Here is a 23737-nt window from a genome sequence, read left to right on the forward strand (position 1 = left end):
CCATTGGTCGGAATATACAATTGTATTATGGGTAACTAGTGATCACGTGATTGTGTGTTTACTTCCAAATATGGTGATAGTTTGCTTGTCATTTCTTTGGAAAAATTGGTTTATTTGAAAATATTGCATGCTTATCATTTTGACTTGCACATATGTACTGTTTTACTATAAATAATAAACTGAAATGAGTTATAAAACTGCCATTTTCACGTTTTGTAAATAAATGATATAATGCGAATTGGCCAATTCAATAGGTCTAACCGTCTAACCTAGGATCAGCGAAGATCGGCTACTCCCGGCTAAATTCGTAGAATCCTAAATTTATATGTATATATATATCTACCTGCTTTAGGCTTCATAACAGGTACATATAACACAGAGAAAATAAGATCTTCGTCAAAAGGCCAAATTATATGAACTAAATACCAGGTCAGAGAAATCACTATATTTGGAAGTAAACACACACTCATGTGATCACTAGTTACCCATAATATAATTCCATATCTATTTCGGCCAATGGCATGAATGAGGTATAAGCACGTGACTTGTTTCACTACGTTTGACTGCAAACAACGCGTGTTTTGTACCATTATGGGAAATATCCCCCACGGATCGTGGTTTCATTTCCGCCATTTGAAATTACTAAGCAATACTATCATATCATTGTTTATTTTCCATATCCATTAAGTTTTCGCGTAGCCCACTATGATTTACATGTGTACACATACTGAGGAAAATGATGTGCATGCACGGGCTAATATGCTTACATGGCAGCTTCACGCCTTGTAAATGGGGACCTAGGACCTAACTCATTATGCTTCGATTGGTTCCGAACGAAAATGTATCATTCTGTCTTCATTCAGTTAGTACCGGAACCACGGGAGATGCGTGCGCAGCTTCATTATTCATAGCGTGCTTAAGACTTCAGAAAATCTGACGAACTTAGTTTAGCTCAGATTATTCTTCGCGTTTTTAGGTACAATTTCACGAGTTAATTGTTCCTTACTTTTGTCATTTGATACGCTAACGTGTTTTATATAGTTTGCTATCAATTTTATCGGGAGCGTACCCATAGAGGCGTAATTATTCTCAGGACTTTGCCCCGAGGGGCTGGTCTTCCGTTGTCTGTTTGGCGGGGCTTATGGCCGCCATCTTGGGTTCACTGAAGATAGTGAAAGAATTCGATTTCGTTGGCGAAATTCTGAATAATATGGAGCCCAGACCTTCAAAGAAAAGCTCAAGAAAGTCAGAAAAACACTCAAAGCTAAAGCTGTACCCAGTAACTCGGCTACAGTTAAGTCTATGACCAAATCTACACTAGAAAGTGAACCCACGTTGACTAAGACAATTGAGGTCGATCCACAAGATTGTGAGAGTCAGGCCAAAAGTGCTAGTGATCGGGCGTCTCCGGAAGCCGAGTCTGCACAAATTAACAATGACTTGTCAACTACAATGGCAATGTTCATGGGGAACATGCAAAATCTGATGCAGCAACAAATGCGCATGTTCCAGGTATTACCCCTTGATAATGGCGGACATGATTCTCGAGAGTATCATGATCAGGTTAGTGATGACGAGTCTGACATGGATGTGTGTGACAAAATAGATGAAATTTTACGAGATGATGTCACTCAAGCTTCATTAGCTACTGATAAAGCAGGATCTGCCGAAAACTCGTCAAATGACGATCTACCTGATTATTTGACCGAAACGACCAAAGAAATCATAGCAGATGAACCGTTTGGAAGTCCAAAGAAGCCAATATAATTTTATTCCATATGCCTGAATTACCACCAACATCTGAGGATAAAGATTTCAAAGCCCATGACCAAAAAATATTCCAGGAGCTGTCACGGATACTGGGAATAGAAGATCCTCAAATACTTACACTATATAGAATAGGTAAACTCACTCCAGATAAGTCAAGACCTTTAATAGCCATTATGAAAAACCCAAACGAGAGGAAGAAACTACTAGAGAATGCTCGACATATCAAGCAGTACGCTCCTCCCACTATGAAGAGAGTAATCTTAACAAGGGACCTGACGAAACAACAGAGAGACGATAGGAAGAACAAATACCTTGAAAAACAACATGCCCAATCTGAAACAACCAAACATATGAGAGACAACGATCCATCAAAAAACAAGGTGCAGACTAACGAAAAACAGAAAGTCATAGTGTTTAGGGATTGCCCTGTCGCGAAACCAGCCTTGACAGCAATAACAACACTACCGGATAACCTAATGTCTGGGGATAGCCCCGCCATAGGTATCCCAACAGCCCAGATCAAAAGTATGGCAAAAAATATACAAACAACAGCTACAACCATAAATGGACATTCCATAAGCCCAATTCATATGAGAGACCCATCGAACAACAACAAAATACTAACTACAGTGGATGTACATAATAGCACCGCTCTCCAGTCTCCGAATGTTGCAATATGTGATCATTCACCAAAACCCATCTACGAGTTAGACTCTGACGAAGAAATCTCAACAGAATCCAACCAGACCGATCAACAAAATAAATCCAGATAGGATGAATGTTTTAATATTTTAAATCCAAAAACTGAAATATTTTCCACCATGAAAAGCTCCCTGTCGATGATATACACCAACTGCGACACGCTAACTACTACAAAGAAAACCGAGCTGGAGGACTATATACAACACCATCATCCAGATATCATCTGTTTGACAGAAACAAACTACAAGAATCCCCTTTATGAGAGTGACGACCGTTCTAAGCTATTGGATGACTATAACCTGTTGCAGCCCAAAACATGCAAGTGAGGAGTAGGAGTCTATGTCAAATGTCATATTAGTGTGGACATTATTGAATTAGTCGATGACATGGATGATCAACTATGCTGTATCATCAATCTGATGGGAAATGATCGTCTGCTCCTATGTACCATCTATAGAAGCCCAAATTCTACAGCTACAGGAAATCTCAAACTATTAAACCTGCTGGACCAAATATATTTAAACAACAGCTCACACAAGTTAATCGTGGGAGATTTCAACTTCAAGCAAATTGATTGGACATCATATACATCAAACTCTGGAGTTCAGCATCCATCCTCCCTATTTATATCCAAGGTCAAGGACTGCTATCTGTATCAACACGTCAACCAACCAACCCGCTTTAGAGAAGGTCAACAAAGCAATATACTCGATTTGATATTTACAAATGAAGAGGGAATGATAGATAACCTAACTCTCAACCCCGGATTAGGCTTAAGCGACCACCTCCTTCTGTCATTCAATCTACTGACATACACAGAAACCCACAACAAAACATGTGATGTGAGACGATATAACTTCCTCAAGGGAAACTACAACCGAATAAATGACAATCTACACAAACTTGATCTGACACCGCTAGAAGTCAGTCCAACCATCGAAGAAACTTGGAATACCTTTGAAGACTACCTGAAGAAACAAATAGCGGACAATGTCCCAACCTATAAGCTAGGAAATCAAAGCCGAAGGAAACCATATATAAACCGCGAGGCTCAAGATAAAATAAGAAAGAAAAGCAGACTCTGGACAAAATACTTACACTGTAAGACAACTACAAACTTTGATAATTACAAAAAAGCCAGAAACGAAGCAACTAAAGCACTACGACTTTCTAAATATTCGTACGAGCAGGACATTGCCTCAAAGATCAAAACCAACCCCAAGCTCTTCTGGAAATATGTGAGATCCAAAACCAAAACAGCGCCGACAATGTTCAGTGTCAAATCTACAGAGGGGATCATCACCCAAGACCCTTTAGAGGTAGCAAATATAATGAACAATTATTTTGCTAGTGTTTTCACTAAAGATGATCCTTCAAAACCACTTCCCCAACTACCATCAAGAACATACCAGTCTCCCTTGGAAAATGTCCCAATAACGGAACAAATAGTTGGACAAGCTGTACTAAAAATCAATAGCAACAAGTCACCTGGACCCGATAACATTCACCCCAACTTCATCGTTAAAACCATCAAGGAACTGAAACGGCCTCTCATCTTGATTTACAGGAAATCTCTACAAGAAGGAACCCTCCCCAACCAATGGAAAAAGGCCAACGTTAGCCCTATATACAAAAAGGGGTCACGGAAAGATCCAGGAAACTACAGACCCATTAGCCTGACGTCTGTTCCCTCTAAAATTTAACAACGTATAATTCGTGACGCAATAATCAAACATATGGATACCAACAATTTTTTCACTAAAGAACAACATGGATTCAGACATGGGCGATCTTGTACAACTCAACTACTAGAGACACTAGAAGACTGGATAACGGCTTTAGATAATGGTTATAACATCGACGTCATTTACCTTGACTTCAAAAAGGCATTTGACAAAGTGTCTCACCGTCTGCTTCTCCATAAAGTTGAAAGCTACGGAATTAAAGGGAAGCTACTATCTTGGATAAAAGACTTTCTATCTGGAATGGAACAGAGAGTTATTATTAATGGCCAAAAATCTGATGTGCAAACAGTAAGCAGTGGAGTCCCACAGGGCAGCGTACTTGGACCAGTACTATTTTTAATATATGTTAACGACATACCAGAAGCTGCTACCTGTATCACAAAGCTTTTCGCAGACGATACCAAATTATACTCAGCATCAAGTACTATAACACATATTCATGAGCTCCAAAGCAGCATAAACAACATAACTAAGTGGACAAACACCTGGCTTATGGAACTCAATCTAGATAAGTGCAAACATATGGAAATCGGAAATGGAATCAAAAATTCAAAATTCACTATTGGATATAGCAACTCGAAGATAACAATCAAGAAAACTACATCTGAAAAAGACCTCGGGGTGACTATAGACCACAAATTAACTTTTACTGAACATGTAAACAACGCAACAGCGAAAGCAAACAAAATCATGGGGGTAATCTTCAGAACATTCACCTACATGGACCCAGATGTATTCAATATATTGTTCAAGACACTTGTAAGACCCCACCTAGAGTATGGTTCAACTATATGGTCACCAATGTACCAGAAAGACAAAAGAGCTATTGAAAACGTCCAGAGAAGAGCAACTAAAAGGATACCCTCCCTAAAGGACATCCCATATGGTGAGAGACTAAGAAAACTTGGCCTCCCAACGCTGGAGTATAGGAGAAAAAGATCCGACTTGATTCAAACCTACAAAATTATCAATAAAATAGATTCTATAGACTCAAGAAGGATGTTTCAAAAACCAACATACACAGCTACTAGAGGAAATGCCAATAAAATCTTTAAGAAGTCCTTCAGACTAAACTCAAGCAGAAACTTCTTTTCGAACCGTGTGGTAAACCTATGGAATGGTCTTCCTACCGACGTATCGAGTGCACCAAATGTCAATATCTTCAAAAGCAGACTGAACAACCATTGGAAACATCATCCAAGCAAGTTCGCCTCCGACTGATTCTGTGTGTTAACCAGGGATCGTTTTCCAAATAATTAAGTATAAGGCCAAATCATTTTAGTGGCAATCTAATACTGGCCTAAAATTTTAAGTATCTACCCAATTAATCTAGAATTTAAGTTAAAGTGTGTCCACTATCAAACTTTACTATACCAACTGGTGTCAATAGATGTCTGGGGAAAGCCCCGCCACTATTACCACCAATTTATATATTAATGCCAAATACTATATTTTAAAATATTAATTATGACATTATACCTCATGAGAAATCAAATTCTATATCCTTCGGCTCCACTTAATATGCTATACTAGCATTTTTAACTTGTATTATATGAACTGTAAATACTACGTTTTAATTGCGCGCGCAACCGGAACTCAATTTCTAGTCGGTGTAGGGAGGGGTTAAAAAAAACCTATCAGTCACCGCAATCACGGAGCCCATCAATGCCTCTCCATAAGTCTCCTGACTTCCAATGAGGCCGAAAACCTGCGAATTACCTGCGAATTACCTGCGACTGGGCCAGAAATTAAAAACGACAAACTGGCGAATTTTATTACGGACATACGGCGGCGTATTGGGGCCACTATTTTAATTTATCTTGTACGTACAAGTTAGTATCTTGTACGTACAAGTTAGTATCTTGTACGTACAAGATAGTATCTTGTACGTACAACTTAGTATCTTGTACGTACAAGATAGTATCTTGTACGTACAACTTAGTATCTTGTACGTACAAGATAGTATCTTGTACGTACAAGTTAGTATCTTGTACGTACAACTTAGTATCTTGTACGTACAAGATAGTATCTTGTACGTACAACTTAGTATCTTGTACGTACAACTTAGTATCTTGTACGTACAAGTTAGTATCTTGTACGTACAACTTAGTATCTTGTACGTACAAGATAGTATCTTGTACGTACAAGTTACTATCTTGTACGTACAAGATAGTATAATGTTGAAACTCTCGGTATTAAAGGCTGTGGCTGATTTACTGTCACCATGGTATCGCATGAAGCTATACGTATATTACGTACCCTTTGTATAAGCCAAAGGGAAAAAAGAATACCTTGCGACATGTTGTGGAGTTGTAATGCTGTGATAAGTTTCCGAACATATAGATATAAATGTTTATAACAGAGTATTAACTATGATCATCATTTTGACAATAATTGATGTGTGTATATATGTCTAATAAACACAAAAACATATATGAAATAATTTGTTTTGCTTTTGTTGTCTGTGCAATCAGTAAATCATTCGAATTAGGGCATAATGCCTAAAATTGTTTTCGGAGGCAGTTAATTATTTTCAATACTACTATTCTGAAGTAAAATAAATGCTCAAACTTTTCCAATAATGGCACAAGTGTGAAGTATTTAACTTTTATTACTGAAGAAAATTACGAATTTGTTTGCTCCTCTTTTTAATAGATAAAACTTATCATTCATCGGAGATGTATCATATCCATTTTATCACTAAATGTATCTTGTTATAAAACAAGCGACTATACAGTTTCCTCGGAAGGAACTATACAGTGTCAGTTTCAAAATAATGCAAGTGACTATACAGTTTCAACTCATAATCCGGCAATTTCATATTACGATTGTGAAAAAGATATTGTCCTCATTAATATATATCTATATTTTTAATATTGTCAAATAAGTTTATAAACCTGTGATCGTACTTGAAGCAATGCAAATTAGACCGACTATCTTTAAATACGAAAAATATCAGGCGGGTGACTCAATTCTGCGGTGATGAACAGCAGTTCAACTCAACTTGTATGTACAAAATACTAAGTTGTACGTACAAGATACTATCTTGTACGTACAACATACTATAAGTTGTACGTACAAGATAGAAACTTGTACGTACAAGATAGTAACTTGTACGTACAAGATACTATCTTGTACGTACAAGATACTAAGTTGTACGTACAAGATACTAACTTGTACGTACAAGATACTAACTTGTACGTACAAGATACTAAGTTGTACGTACAAGATACTAACTTGTACGTACAAGATAATATCTTGTACGTACAAGATACTAAGTTGTACGTACAAGATACTATCTTGTACGTACAAGATACTAACTTGTACGTACAAGATACTAACTTGTACGTACAAGATAAATTAAATTATATAGTGGCCCTAATACGCCGCCGTACGGACATGCTTAGCAAACGCATGTCGGAGGATAAAATCAAGGCGAAAATGTCGGACTATCCTCGGCCCGCAAATATTAAAATGCTAGTGGCGCCAAGATGTAACAACACATCAAGCAGCGGGATGTTATTTTTCAACAAACGCAGAAGCGGCTTGTGTGGGGGTTAACTCCCCTTGCACGTGCACTGGAGCGCTTAACGGAAATGCGGAAAAGTGAAAGTAGCTCTCGAGCTGAGATTGACGAACTCTTGAAATTAATCCTCGATGGATTTCTTCTAGTAGCTAACGCTTCTCAGTTGTTTAGTCAACGTCGACGAGAACTTATCAAACCGGATCTCAACAAACATTTCGCAAACTTGTGTTCTGTGAGTAGGCCTAATCCGGCCACCACAGAACTGTTTGGCGACGAACTTTCACAAGCAGTGCGTGATATTAGTGAAACAAACAAACTGTCACATAGTGTGTCTAAATACGCCTATAGTAATATAAAGGGTCCTTCCCGTTACTCTAACAAAGGGAAAGCTGGTTGGAGGCCGTATAACAACAAACCTTACGACAGGCCGCATTTCAATCATGGCGGATCAAGTGGCGGTAACTACCGTAAACAGGGTAGGCCTAATGGTGGCCAGTCACATTTCAACAAAAACAAGCCAAAAAACTTCAAGAAGGGGCAGGAGAGAAAATAGACTTGCCTAGCAGTACTCCTGTCCTTACTGAGGTAAGTACTGATCTTGAAAATTGTTGGAATACTTTTCACACAAAAAAAAGTTCCTTTTTTGCACAAGCAAATAGATCTAGGACAGTTTGTAGCAGGTAACAAACAAACTGTTGGAGTACCTGGCATATTCACAACTGAACACGATGGCATGATTATTTGGTTCCATCAATGCAATTCACACGAGTTCTATGTCTTCTCCAGAAATATACATTTTTCTCATATTTTACTGTATTTTACACGCAGCTTCACAAATTACATATCAACAGTAAGACTGACAGTTAGCCAGGGTATATACCAACAATTAATGAAATTAGTTCTGTTCAATTGCAGCACAGTAATGAGTTTTAGGCTTGCAAAATATCACTGGTTAAAGCCATTACATGAACCTTAAGAACAAGTTTTCTTTTTGGAAAACCCTGACAAGTGATTTTGTTTTGTTAGAGGCTATTTAAGGGGTCAAAATTGAATTTATTGCAGAACCTTGTAACCGCTTGTCATTTGGCAATGCACAATACAAATTTAATGATATAGAGAAACTCATCATTTATGAAGAAATTAACAAGTTGTTGGTAAAACATGTATTGGTGGAGGTTGAACCTTCAGGAGATCAGATACTTTCAAACATTTTATTCGCCCAAAAAAGGATGGGTCATTCAGAATGATATTGAATTTAAAAGAGGTCAATGAAACAGTAGTTTACCGCCATTTTAAGATGGATACATTGAAACTTGCAATAAATTTAATTACCCCAGACTGTTATATGGCATCAGTAGATTGGAAAGATGCTTATTACACAGTGCCAATTCATCATCAACATCAAAAGTATCTGCGATTTATGTTTGAGGGGAAAACATATCAATATACAGCAATGCCTAATGGGCTTGCTTCAGCTCCCCGCATGTTTACTAAAATTACTAAACCTTTTTTCTCACAGTTACGTAAACTTGGCCATAGTAATTAACACATCGTATATTGATGATTCCCTTTAAGTGGGAGACACCAAGGAGGAATATCAACGGAATGTGATAGATACAGTGTCTTTATCAACAGACTGTGGGTTTATGATTCACCCAATAAAGTCTGTATTTGAGCCTGTACAACAGATCGAATATCTGGGGTTTATGTTGAATTCTGTAGATATGACAATATGTCTCCCACAGAGAAAACGTGAGAAAGTTAAAGACACGTTTTGCTTTTAAATAAGCTTTGCTTGCAATATATATAGAAGCATTGGCACAATGTATTGGGGTTTTAGTATCATCCTTCCCTGGTGTACAGAAATAACTGTGATGCTGACTTTGAAAGTAGACTTGAACATGAAAACACTGAATGGAAACTAGATTCCAATCTGTTTCACATGGTTACTCAACAATTTGGAACACCTGAAGTAGATTTATTTGCAAGTCGCCTAAATAACCAATTAATCAGGGGTCTGAAACCAACACAAAGACCAGGTTTGGGATAGTAGATCCAGTTTATTAATGTTATGTAATGATTACCGCAATTACATCATAAATGATATTACATAATACATTAAAATTATTCTTCTGAATCTCCGCATGTAAAACTGGATCTATAGACTATAAACTACGTACCGGTACAAGAATATATAACAATGAAGTAAGAAATAATTAACATTAAAACATTGGGAATGGGTAGCCAAGGGTGGGCCAAAAATTTTTTACTCTACAGCTAGCACGCCATTATGAATAAACGCCTTATCGCCACGCCTCGCTGCTATAGAGTGATCCTGTTGTCTAAGATGGACCCTGAGTCCTAAACTCCATTTACTACAACAGGATTTGATTGGTCAGTGTAGTGAATGACCACAACATTGATAGGCTCTTTACCACTGTCACTCAAGTGCCATACCCCCCTCCATCACCTTGGGGCAGGGGTGTCAATGTGGTAATAACCATCACCTCTAAGTGCAAAGGCACCTGATACAATCTCCCTTCCCCGGCATCCCCTAGGGAGCCAGGGGATAGAAGGTGGGTGGTACATTCACTACACTGATAGCTTATGTTACAAAATATACTTGGCTCCCATCCCCTATCTTAATAACATATTAAAAACATTAATACTTCCATTAATCACGGGTCTGAAACCAACACAAAGACCAGGTTTGGGATAGTAGATCCAGTTTATTAATGTTATGTAATGATTACCGCAATTACATCATAAATGATATTACATAATACATTAAAATTATTCTTCTGAATCTCCATACCCCCAAACCTGGTAGATGTAGGAAGTAAGTACTTGTATGAAGAACATTATATTCACAAAGACTGCATTATAGACAAAACGGCATTTAAATCGTTTTTTAATCTAATGTCCATCATGTGCACTCGAGCTCCTTGTCCATCATGTGCACCCCTGGCAGAAAATTCCATAATAAACCATGTCTCTGCCATATCCAACAGGTAACCATTAATCCATTGAACACTGTACTGTAAAGTCACATGACTGGTATAGGTATAAGGTCACTCTCACATAGGAATTCCACTTGCAAAGTTAATAGTCAGGAAAAGTAACAGGGCTTGATAAATGGCAAGATCCCTACACAATTATATATATATATATATTAACAGGAAAAACTATGTATAATGTGTTACACTAGCCAATTTCTGAGAAAAAACTGAAGCCAATTGTTGACGATATGTCACAGTTGGCTGCAAATAACGCCGAAAACAGTCACTACGCCAGTCACCTTGTGCTTGGATGACTGCAGGTGGCATCCCATATTCCATTGCTAACGTTGCCCCACCCCGACGAAAGCTGTGTCCAGCATACTTGTTACAATCATACCCTGCGGCGGTAAGCACATGCTTTAAGCGAGTAAGAAAGCGCGAGTATGTAATTGCTTTGACATGTTTACCTCTATGATATGTAAACATTGGTGTTTCTGCATGGATGGATGGGCAGAGACGTGTGACAAGGAGTAGGGCTTGACTTGGACATAACGGAGAATTAGGTATGCGTGGCAACGGGATACACAACACTCTCTCTTGGTATTGAATAGTTTTTGACCATGTTACAGTCACTCTTGCACCCTCTGGAGAAAAAGTAATGTGATGTCTACTAAGATGCTTAGAGGAGTCATAGCTATTGATTGAATCAACAAGTAAATTGGACTTTCGAAAGAAAGAGAAAAAAGCTGTCAAGCATACAGCCCAAAATGTAATGTCAAAATGCTGAGTGAGGTCTAGTTGATGAAAAATACTAAAAAGCATCTGTACAGTAATAGGTAATTTTGCTTTGGTGCTATCACCTAGGACACGCCTTGCCCCGCGCAGTATACTCTTGAGATAATAAGAATCTACAGGGTTATTATAGCCTGCTTCAAGGTGAACAAGACGAACAATCGCCAAATAATTGCGAAGAGAAGAAAAGGCACATGTGTTGGATAAATAGGCAACATATCGCGCCAAATTTTTTGTACTTATTGGGACACAAGGAATCTGAAGAGAAGCGCAGAACCGCAAATATGCAGATAAATATGTTCGATATGTACGTTTTGTAGATTCTGCCAAGCTGTTACCCCGAAACTCTAGCACACGACGGTCCAGGCACTGCTCCATTGCTGTAGAGCGACCTGGAGAAGAAATAAGAAAGGACCGCTGACGAGAGGTGGCCAACATACCATGATGCATTAACAAGATATGGGACATTATATGCCCATGCCTCAAAAAGGTTATTCCCCTCAGTCAGACGGGAAATTGTGTCAGCTCTAACATTACACTCTCCAGGTATATGACGACAACTGAGCCTAAAGTTATATTTTACAGATAACCAGAAGAGTTTACGAATACATTCCATGATAAAAGGATTTCGCGATGAACCTTTATTTACGCACGCCACTGTAACAGAGTTATCAGAATACGCAAAAACACGCTGATTACACCAAAGATGTCCCCATCGCTGTGCTCCAATTAACACAGACAGAATTTCTTTTTGGTTTATATGCAAAAAACTGACATGAGGTAGGTCAATATCCCAGTTACAATAAAACCAGTCATCCCCCCAGTGACCTCCGCCACCATCATTGCACGCATCTGTATAAATGACCGCAGGAGGGGAATCGTCATCTAACAGCATAGCTACGCCATTAAAGGCACTCAGGCCTACACGCCACCAATTAACATCAGATAAAATGTCGCCGCCCATATACATTTTGTGATCGCCATTTCGAAGGGTGCAAAAAGCATCAATGATTCTGCGGAGGAATACTCGCCTGCCGATCACCGCAGTTGCTGCCCAACTAAGTTTGCCCGCCAATGATTGTAACTGTCGTTTAGACACACGCTTTCGCCTTGCAAATTGGTCCAACTCTGCCCTTAAAGCAACTAATTTCTCTTGGGGAAGACGCATTTCCATATGTACTGAATCAAGTTCCACACCCAAAAATGTTAGCGTTTGGGAAGGACCAGCCATTTTTGACCAGCTAATTTGAAATCCAAGCTTACGCAAAAGATTCACAAGAAAATTCATAGCCTCTTGACAACGTTCATGCGTCTTCTCACACAGAAAGAAATCATCTATATATGCCACAATGGAAAACCCACGCCGCTCTGCCATACGCCTAACTGCCTGGGTTAAGCGATTAAATATGCCTGGTCCTAATCTGGGCCCAAAAGGAATTTTTGAATCATACAAGTATTGAATACTGCCATCAAGTTTCCATTTTAATCCTGTCACTGATTGACTATGCTTACTGATATTTACTGATCGGTAAGCTGCTTTTAAATCAATTTTTGCCATAAAACACTCTTGTGTCATCAGAGCCTTAGCACTATCTAAAGTTTGAAATGACTGTTTATCAAAACCTGATACATAATCATTTACAGCTTGTCCTAATGGTCTGCTACAATCATGAATAAGACGTACACCACCATCAGGTTTAGGTATGACGCCAATGGGACTAACAATACATGGCTTTTTATCCGTCTTAATGTAGTTTCCATTGTCAATTTCATTTTGAATTTGCTTTGTGGCTTCAGCATATAGCGGACCATTTGGAGAGCAGATTTATGATTATGCATTTCAACTGGTAAAGGAACAGAATCAGGATCTATGATGTCAAAGCCATCACGAATACCTTTAAGGAGGTACTCCCTGTCAATATCATCAATCAATTCTTCGTCCCAGGCAGGAAGGCATAGGGCTTTTGTTGTGACTGCTTTCGGAACTACAAGTTTTTTGCCTTAGTGTGGGTCAAAGCTGTGTGCTTCTGCCCACACCCAGGTACACCACACACATGGCTAAACTTACAGTTCACTAAAGGACAACCTGCTTGAGCATTATATCTCTTACAAATTTCTGTACCATCTATATCATGAGTGACATACTTAACAGGATTGCCACCTCCTTTATGTGTCCCCCGCTGATAAGCACCAAAATCATGGTGTCGACCACCCGATTTTAAACCTTGGTTACCAGACTGACGTGGCTGTCTCTGCTTTAGATGTACTACCATCAGATGTGGAACATCTGTTCCCCAACGGAAAGTACTGATGCTGGAGTTTTCTGTACTCCCGATCATACAGGAAAACAGACACTTGCTCGTGACTTAAAAACAAATTGTGTATACGGGTTGTATACGATAAGTAATCAAGCATCTCAGTGTGCATGAGGATTTTATCCTCTAACAGTTTATTTAAAATTGCCATATTAGCTATTGCCCACTGTGCTTGGTTGATATTTTCTAATTTTGGACGAGCTGGTCCTGTGTTAAAAACTAGTTTTCCCCCCTCGCCCTCAGAGACAATCACATCAGTTGGAGTGCCATTATGTCCAACAAATTCACTATATCAAGAAAGTGATTACTAGACCTTGGTTTTAGAGCCTTAAAATAAATTTGAGGATCTTGCCAAGAGAAAATGTCTGCATTAAAAGCCCTGTTACCTGGTAACCGCGAGTCTGCTGCTGGTAAGTCCCTGGAACTGCCAGACTGTACTTCATGAAGATTTCCTAGAACCTCTTGTATGTATGAGTCTGCATGTACAGGCGAATCATCATCTTTTCCAGCACAGGTTTTTTCCCTCCGTGGATTTTTTGCTGGAAAAGTCTGTTCCACTGATTTTATGATAAGACGTACTTGTCCAATAGGCAGACCTACATCCTGCAAGTCTTTTTCTTGTAAATTAGCAAGGGCCTCCAAACTTGTATATCCCAATTCCAGTAAAATTTTCACAGTTGAGACTGATATCTTTTTATGAGCCGCCCAAATGCGTACTCTTTTTGAATCATCAATGTCAACCTGGGATGAACTGTCATCTGAGTCTACTTCACTCATTATGGAGTTATTGGTTTAATTTTTAGAGAATCTAACCCAAAATTTTTTTACTCTACAGCTAGCACGCCATTATGAATAAACGCCTTATCGCCACGCCTCGCTGCTATAGTGATCCTGTTGTCTAAGATGGACCCTGAGTCCTAAACTCCATTTACTACAACAGGATTTGATTGGTCAGTGTAGTGAATGACCACAACATTGATAGGCTCTTTACCACTGTCACTCAAGTGTCATACCCCCCTCCATCACCTTGGGGCAGGGGTGTCAATGTGGTAATAACCATCACCTCTAAGTGCAAAGGCACCTGATACAATCTCCCTTCCCCGGCATCCCCTAGGGAGCCAGGGGATAGAAGGTGGGTGGTACATTCACTACACTGATAGCTTATGTTACAAAATATACTTGGCTCCCATCCCCTATCTTAATAACATATTAAAAACATTAATACTTCCATTAACAAAATATGTTTCTTGGCAACCTGATCCATATGCCATTGCTGTAGACGCCTTTACCATACCATGGAATACATTTGTATATATTTTCCCACCATTTTCTTTATACTTTATATTGCAAAAAATCCGAATCGATAAGTCGGAAGCAATTATTATTGCCCCGTATTGGACCGCTCAAGCTTGGTTCACCCAAATTGTTCAGTGTCTTATAGACTGTGTTTTTATTCTTCCTTGCAGCAAGAAGACTCTAACGCACCCCCATCAGCAGAAAAAGATACCAACAAAAATGACGTTGCTGGGATGCAAGGTTTCCGGACAGCCATCCAAAAATGGAGCCTTTCTAAAGAGACTGAATCAATCTTGTTGTCCTCATGGCGAGCTGGAACCTACAACAGGTTTTGACTTACTTAGAACACATGGACTGTTCTGGTCTTAAAATCCTCACGCTGAAAGTGACTGTGTTATTGGCCTTGTTAACAGGGCAACAGGCCCAATCTTTACATCTGATGGATGTAAGGAACATTACAACAACTACAGATTCTATCAAACTACTGTCTGGGGATAAACTTAAACACACAGGGCCCGGCCATCATCAGCAGAAAATTTTACTTCAGGCTTTTTGTAAGCCTGATATTTGTGTTGTGAGGACTCTCAATCGCTATTTAGAGGAGACAGCGCAGTTGCGGAAAGAGACTACCCAACTGTTGATCAGTTATCAAAAACTGTATACCCCGGTTACACGTTCTACAGTCTCTCGGTGGGTCAAAATGGTACTGACCAAGGCAGGAATAGACATGAACATTTTTACCCGCACAGTGCTAGAGCTGCCTCAACATCAGCAGCAGCTCAAAGGACAGCAGTGCCTATTACCTGGTAATACTATTTTGCAAACAACTGGATGGAGTAACAAATCCACATTTGGAGTGTTTTATAATAAACCATTGCTTGAACAAAACTACAGAATTTCTGAAAATTCTTAATTTGTGTTACTTATGACAGTTGTGTTTACTTGGGACATCTTTACCTAACAGTATTGTGATCGTGTCTGATAATTTTAGTACATTCCATGGATATACCTAGTTATGTTGTACGTTTGGAGTGACTCAATATTTCACCTTTTATGAGGTGTCTAGACACATTATTAATTGACTTTTTGTTAAGTGATAGTATTTATTGCAGTATCATATATGGTGCAATATGAACACAACACTACGTTTAGTTGCAAGTGAACTTAATTAGGGCTTTTCACCATTTTGGTGAAAAGACCTATTGTTTTTGTTCTGTTTTTTATTATTATTATTATTATTATTATTACAAGCTAACCGATACTTACATTATATATATAATTGGCTTCTTCGGTAAAATATGTTTTTCGTTTAAATATCACATACAGTGTATATAAAAATGACAATAAAAAAGCCAACCGAATTTTATAACATATATATAATTCATTTTTCACAAAAAATAATACGGGCAGCCACTTGAAACGTCATGATATACACGTGCAAATGACATACGTATCAATTCACTAGTAAACGTTTCTGTCATAATATGCGTGCCTCTGTGTTTTGGCCGAGGTGACCAAATTTTCATTTTATGGTCTCGGAATAGCAGTTGAGATAGCTTGTTTTACACATGTTCATAGAAATTGATTTAATATCCCATAAAAAGTTACATAATATAGGACCACGATCGAGAGAATCTCGGGTAGCGATAGGCCAAGGACGTCTCCTTGCAGGCGGTGTATGGGATTTGCAAATGATCTAGTCTAGATGAAATAAATGATTATTCTAATTACTGGTTTATGTAAATAATGAATGTACTTGCAATATTTCCAACGTTGGACATTTTTATTTTGCTATAATTAATATCGATGCTGCTATCGTTTTTGCGATGAGATGAGATGAGGAGGTTTTGCAGAGTTATCTCTGTTTTCCCTGTCGACACCAAAATAAAACTTGTATTGTAAGATAGTGACCGGGTATTCTGTTTATCCTGCAACTTTTTCATTATACATACAGAAGATGGTAATCAAAACGAAAGCAAATTGCCTGTTATTTACACGGAATGTTCATTCCGGTGATTGTGACGTCACTGTTTGGCGGGATTGACTGCCGTTTCATTCATTCCTACTAAAAGTGACGTCACTGGAATGTTTGGGATCAAGTCAACAATTTTAGAAATTGAATCAAACGAAAGAAATTAAACATTTATTTACTGACATCGTAATATTTTCCTATTGCAACTATTACAGGAAATTCTTATTATCCGATATTGGGTTTTGTGCCCGACTAATGTCGATATTAGAGCTGAAAATGCATTGTTTCTTGATATTATTCCGCTTCTTCTGTTGACTTTAAATTCGTAAAATGAACTTAACCCGCGAAGGGCGTCAGAACGCTTGTTTTCAACGTGAATAAACACCGTAGTGATAAAGACCTTCCAAGTGAAAATTTGCATCAGGGAAATAGGGACACAAAAAGACGATTTTCTCCAAAAGTAAGTAAGTTACACTACATTAATTTTGCTGGAACACTTAAAAAATCGTTCTGATTTCAGAACAATTGGAATTATGAAGATACCTCTTACAGTATTTTTATTATTATTATTATATATAATGTAAGTTAATTATTCTTCTACACTTATTTTGTGTCCAAAAGATCTTCAAAATGGTAAGAGGTATGCCAATGGCTTTATTGTTATATTGTATGGCATGAGTTGAAGAGGTGACCGCAACATTTTTAAGTAGGTCAAAAATCCAAGATGGCCGCCATGACGTCATACCTAAAAAGTTTAAAACAGCCATAACTCAAAAACCCTTTAAGATACAGCAAATATTTTTGATGTTTTATGTAGATCATATAATAGACTAACTTTTATTCAATTACAGCAATTAGGTCAAAGGTCAAATAAAAAAGCTCGCTATGGGGTCAAAGTTCACGAATTTTTATTTTTTTTGATTTTGCGAAATTTCTTTTTACATATCGATGCAGAATGTCATTCTGATGAATTTGGTATCTTTTATTTTTCGGTAGCACTTCCGGTTAATGCTGTATGCCATTTTGAACATTCCTTTGATCTTTGCGAAATTTCTTTTTACATTATATATTGTCGAACTGAATGACTAATATAGTCTACAATTGCTAGAGAAAAGACCCCTCTAATGTTCTCTAACGTTTGATATGATTTTCATCTTCATCAAAAAAACAAAATGGCCGCTATGACGTCATATCTTAAAATTTAAAAATGCTTATAACTCACTAACAGTTCTTTTCACAGAGTTCATCCAATAATATTTTTTGCAGATAATCTTAAGCGTAAACTTTTTCTCTCTACATGTTATTACAAAAAATGGCAACTTCCGGTTTTCGGTAAGGGTCAAATGTTAAAGGTCCTGTTTTAAACAATAAACATGAAAACTTTTCTACTGAAGTTCTGTAAGGTCTAGGATCATCATATTTCATATATAAGATGTTCAGGGGATGGGCTATAAAGTCATCTGATGATGGTGGGCTAAAAATGTCAACTTCCGGTTTGAAGTACGGGTCAAATTTCAAGCCGTAGTCTCCATTTTATTTCATATTTCTTCTTGAGACAGAGATTAATCTGCGCAAAGAAAGATAACTCCCCCTAAAAAACCTATGTAACAGTATATTTCTTTATAAGTGATTAACCTTGTTCATATGTTGGTAAGCAAGTCGTGAAGTTAATCACTAATTCAAAGTGGGAATTTGGAAATATGAATTGGATTAAGATGAGAGTTCTCTTCGGCTGATCAAACTTCATGCAGATCTTCACTAAAACACTTTTATTCAGGGCTGAAAGTCAAGGTCATTTATTGGTTACAACTTCAAAACCCATGAACTAAATATAGTGAAAAGCCCGCCAAATTATCTATGACAATTTCTAGTTTCGTTTTGCTTTCATTTACCTCTTGAATACTTTATGATAGACTTTATATAAGGTGTGTATAAGATGTCACTGACCAGAGATGATTATCTTTAGAGTTTAGTCTATCAACAACTTAGTTCCGATTTTAGTTATCTTAGAGTATTGTTTGGTATCTGAATTTGTTAGCTGGCTAGTTCAGACCTTAGTAGATATTCCTGTTTTACTGTTTGTTGATACTGTGTACATTTGAGTTTATATGTTTAATACAACATTTGACTTTATCACCTTTTTGTGTTTTGTTTCATGAATGAACGCTGTCTTTGAATGTCTCCCGTGGTTCCGGTATAACTGAATGAAGACAGAATTAGAAAATTAAATGAGACTTACCTGGAAGTTGAAATTTGATTGTAATTCTGTCTTCATTCTGGTTAGTACAAGGGATCACGGACCCTCTTTATTTTCCCACCCTTCAACTTTTTTTAAGTTGTCATGGGTTTACTTGTTGGTTTTGCGGTATCTAGTGAATTTTCTATTAGTTTGTGTGATCCCTAGTATCAAGCGTTCATTCACTGGCTTTGAAGAATGAATAATGAAGCTGCGCACGCATCTCTCGTGATTCCTTGTACTAACCAGAATGAAGACAGAATTACAATCAAATTTCAACTTCCAGGTAAGTCTCATTTAATTTTCTAATTCTGTTTGTCAGAAATACTCTTCATAGATTGAAAGGTCCCAAGGCCCTCTACTAATATTGTGAATTTCATGACCTGGGGTCTCGGAATTTTCCACAGGGGAGATGGTCGAATTTACCATGGTTTATATAAAACAATTATGAGCATTATTTGCTCAATTTTCATAGGAAATGTAACAGATGTAATGGAATCAAATACTCTTCATAGATTAAGACGTTAAATTGATACCCCATCACTGACTGATTTCATGGGCCTGATAGGCCAATATATGGTGCTTATACATACAGTGTATGTCTTTGTTCCATTCTGTATCCGAACTCAGGTGACCAATCAGAAAAAAATGGCTGACAGGTGGCTATGTATTTTTATTACTGCTATATAGACTTCATTTTTAGTTTTCCCATGTTATAAAATATTTCCAAGAGGAAAGAAAAAGGTGAAGAATTACAGAAATAGAGAAAAGATCCATCTTTTATTGGCATGATTTTCACCAGTCAGTAGTGGGTACTAGTTCATTAAAATTTAAAAAAACGTTTTAGAAAATTTTGCTGCTTTGCGGCACATTTCCTAAAACGTTCAATCACTTAATGCTAAACCTTTAATAACAAAAATTCAATACACATGAACTAGACTAAAAATTCCCATCAAGGGATTCTACCAAGGATTTATAAGTGAGAAGGATTCGTGTCTGTCTCTTTACACTACTTAACACCACGCGAGACGCTTATGAACCGGGAATAAAAACCGTTTTTCTCAACAAATATTTGTCGGTAACCCTCGCACCCCCATGCTACATCAAAGGCTGCGGCGGCAGATATCAAAGGAAATCAGTCGTCGCCCAACGTCACGGTCAGTGCACAAACACAAAAGCGCCTGCGCTGTCTTTGCCCAAAACTCAGTGTGACTTATCCTTCTCATATACGTCCTTGGATTCTACTATTTCAAAAATCGTATTATTTTTCCTGAGGGATACCCCCGGACCCCCCAAACACCAAAATCTGGCGCATTCGGCGCTCGCAAAATCATCTAAATCGTATTATTTTTCCTGAGGGAGACCCCCGGACCCCCCCCCCCCCCCAAACACCAAAATCTCGCGCATTCGGCGCTTGCAAAATCATCAAAAATATATCGTAAAACTCATCTCAGCCATTCTAAATCGTAATATTTTTTTCAAGACCCCCGAACACCAAAATCTCGACCCTTCGACACTCGCACGCCATTTTGCATATTCATTAATTTCCTGTCAGCGTCGCCACTGTCTATAGTTGTGGATGTGGATTATATGTAATGATTTATGAGAAAAGGGTATATAGAGTATATAATGGTTGTGTGTTGAATTAATCTCCTCCTGTGGGAGTGAAGTCTCAAGTGACCTATTGCAATTGTCTTTTGGCCGGCATCATCCAGTGTCTGTTGTAGACAATTTACAATCTTCTTAATAACCAAGAACCTCATACATGGACATGATATTGGGACATAACATGCTGGGATGATGGGATACAAAGTTTGTTCAAATCAATGATCTTGACCTATGTGCCAAGTCACAGGGCTGAGACATATTAATTATTTGTTTAAAAGCAAAACATTATTTATAACTGCATATTGGAACTCAGGTGACTGTTAGACAAATATTTCTTTCATACCTAAGGGTGTAATACTGGCAGGTCTAGGCCAATACACTCATGTCGCCTGAGGCTGTATTGCATGGCTACCCATGCAATAAAGCCTCGTGACATCACGGCGTCAACAAAATTTCTATTTCCTCGATAAAATTTTAACATTTTTATAAACAAACTTGATTGGTCTCACTATAAAAGATGCAAACAACGGAATTTTTGTTGAAAATATCAGGTAATTTTTCATGCATGGAAAATTGACTCTCACTCGTGGATTTCTTCGAATTTGTTTCAAAATGGCTGGATATTATAGTTGTAAAATTGCAATAAAATGTTGAGGTATGAAAGAAAAATACTCTTTCATAAGTGGATATGAAGGATAGGGTTATTCTACCCTCAGGATCACAAAATGTTGCAAAACCCTCGGCAAGCCTCGGGTTTTACAATATTTTGTGACCCTCGGGTAGAATACCCCTATCCTTCAAACCAACATATAAAAGAGTCTTATAATCCTTAATGTCTTTGAGGGCCGCGGTGGCCGAGTGGTTAAGATGTACCGACATATTACCACATGCCCTCCACCTCTGGTTCGCGAGTTCGAATTCCATGTGGGGCAGTTGCCAGGTACTGGCCGCTGGTGGTGGTTTTTCTCCGGGTACTCCGGCTTTCCTCCACCAACAAACCTGGCACGTCCTTAAATGACCCTGGCTGTGAATCGGATGTTAAACTAGTCAAACCAAATCTTATTGCCTTCTGCTCATTCTCAACTCTCATCCATTTGTAAACAATTCAAAATCTAACAAACTTCTCCACAACATGGTTTTTCTCACTTTACAGCAAGTACAAAAACAACAACAATAAAATTACAATCACGAATATTTTGTATTGATATTATTTTTTTTCAAATTAAATTCATCCACATCTTTGATTTATATATTTTATCTGCATTCATTTTTGAATTTAAAAAAAAAAAAAAAAAAAAAAATACATGGTTTGTCATAATATTTCAATCAAGGGAGATAATCCGTTTTGAAGAATTTTCCACAAAGTGGAAGAGTTAAGATTATAATTCACTTTCCATGCATTATTCAACCAAAATATAGACTGGTACATTTCCTGGTCAACATCAATTATAATTTCAACACAACTTTATTAGATGGTTCCCGGATGGAAGGTGTCCTAAGAAATCCTTTAGATTCTGGTCCTGTCACATCAGCCTCCATTAAAGATGGCAGATAATTTCTATTCTGATATTGTAAAATTAATAGATTATGATAATGTTAACTTTCATGATTCACACTAAAAGCTTTCAAGATCAATTTTGTATACTCCCATTTACTTGCAGTAAAGATGATCCACCGCTGACAAATGGTATTTTTTTTCTCTATCAAAAACAAAAGCAGACGATATAGAATTTTTTAGCCCACCATCATCAGATGGTGGGCTATTCAAATCGCCTTTCGTCCGTGGTCCGTCGTCCGTCCGTCCGTCCTTCCGTCCGTCCGTCCTTCCGTCCGTCCGTTAACAATTCTTGTTACCGCTATTTCTCAGAAAGTACTGAAGGGATCTTTCTCAAGTTTCACATGTAGGTTCCCCTAGGGCCCTAGTTGTGCATATTGCATTTTGGGACCAATCGGTCAACAAGATGGCCGACTGGCGGCCATCTTGGATTTTGATAGTTAAAGTTTGTTACCGCTATTTCTCAGAAAGTACTGAAGGGATCTTTCTCAAATTTCATATGTAGGTTCCCCTAGGACCCTAGTTGTGCATATTGCATTTTGGGACAGATCGGTCAACAAGATGGCCGACTGGCGGCCATCTTGGATTTTGATAGTTAAAGTTTGTTACCTCTATTTCTCAGAAAGTACTGAAGGAATCTTTCTCAAATTTCATATGTAGGTTCCCCTAGGACCCTAGTTGTGCATATTGCATTTTGGGACAGATCGGTCAACAAGATGGCCGACTGGCGGCCATCTTGGATTTTGATAGTTAAAGTTTGTTACCGCTATTTCCCAGAAAGTACTGAAGGGATCTTTCTCAAATTTCATATGTAGGTTCCCCTAGGGCCCTTGTTGTGCATATTGCATTTTGGGACCAATCTGTCAACAAGATGGCCGACTGGCGGCCATCTTGGATTTTGATAGTTAAAGTTTGTTACCTCTATTTCTCAGAAAGTACTGAAGGGATCTCTCTCAAATTTCATATGCATGTTCCCCTTGAACCCTAGTTGTGCATATTGCATTTTGGGAGCGATCTGTCAACAAGATAGCCGACCGGCGGCCATCTTGGATTTTGATAGTTAAAGTTTGTTACCGCTATTTCCCAGAAAGTACTGAAGGAATCTTTCTCAAATTTCATATGTAGGTTCCCCTAGGACCCTAGTTGTGCATATTGCATTTTGGGACAGATCGGTCAACAAGATGGCCGACTGGCGGCCATCTTGGATTTTGATAGTTAAAG

The 23737-nt window shown here is 38.1% G+C and overlaps 1 protein-coding gene and 1 pseudogene across 1 annotated transcript; one reads left to right on the plus strand and one right to left on the minus strand.

The window, feature by feature from the left end:
* Window positions 1–1141: 1141 nt before the first annotated feature.
* On the plus strand, window positions 1142–18016 carry LOC138331009 (uncharacterized; annotated as a pseudogene).
* On the minus strand, window positions 11869–13259 carry LOC138331076 (uncharacterized). Its single transcript, XM_069278531.1, has one exon. The coding sequence runs from the start codon at window positions 13108–13110 to the stop codon at window positions 11869–11871; it is 1242 nt and encodes a 413-aa protein (XP_069134632.1). The 5' UTR covers window positions 13111–13259.
* Window positions 18017–23737: the final 5721 nt, after the last annotated feature.

This window comes from Argopecten irradians, chromosome 9 (assembly GCF_041381155.1).
Source record: "Argopecten irradians isolate NY chromosome 9, Ai_NY, whole genome shotgun sequence".
NCBI lineage: Eukaryota > Metazoa > Mollusca > Bivalvia > Pectinida > Pectinidae > Argopecten > Argopecten irradians.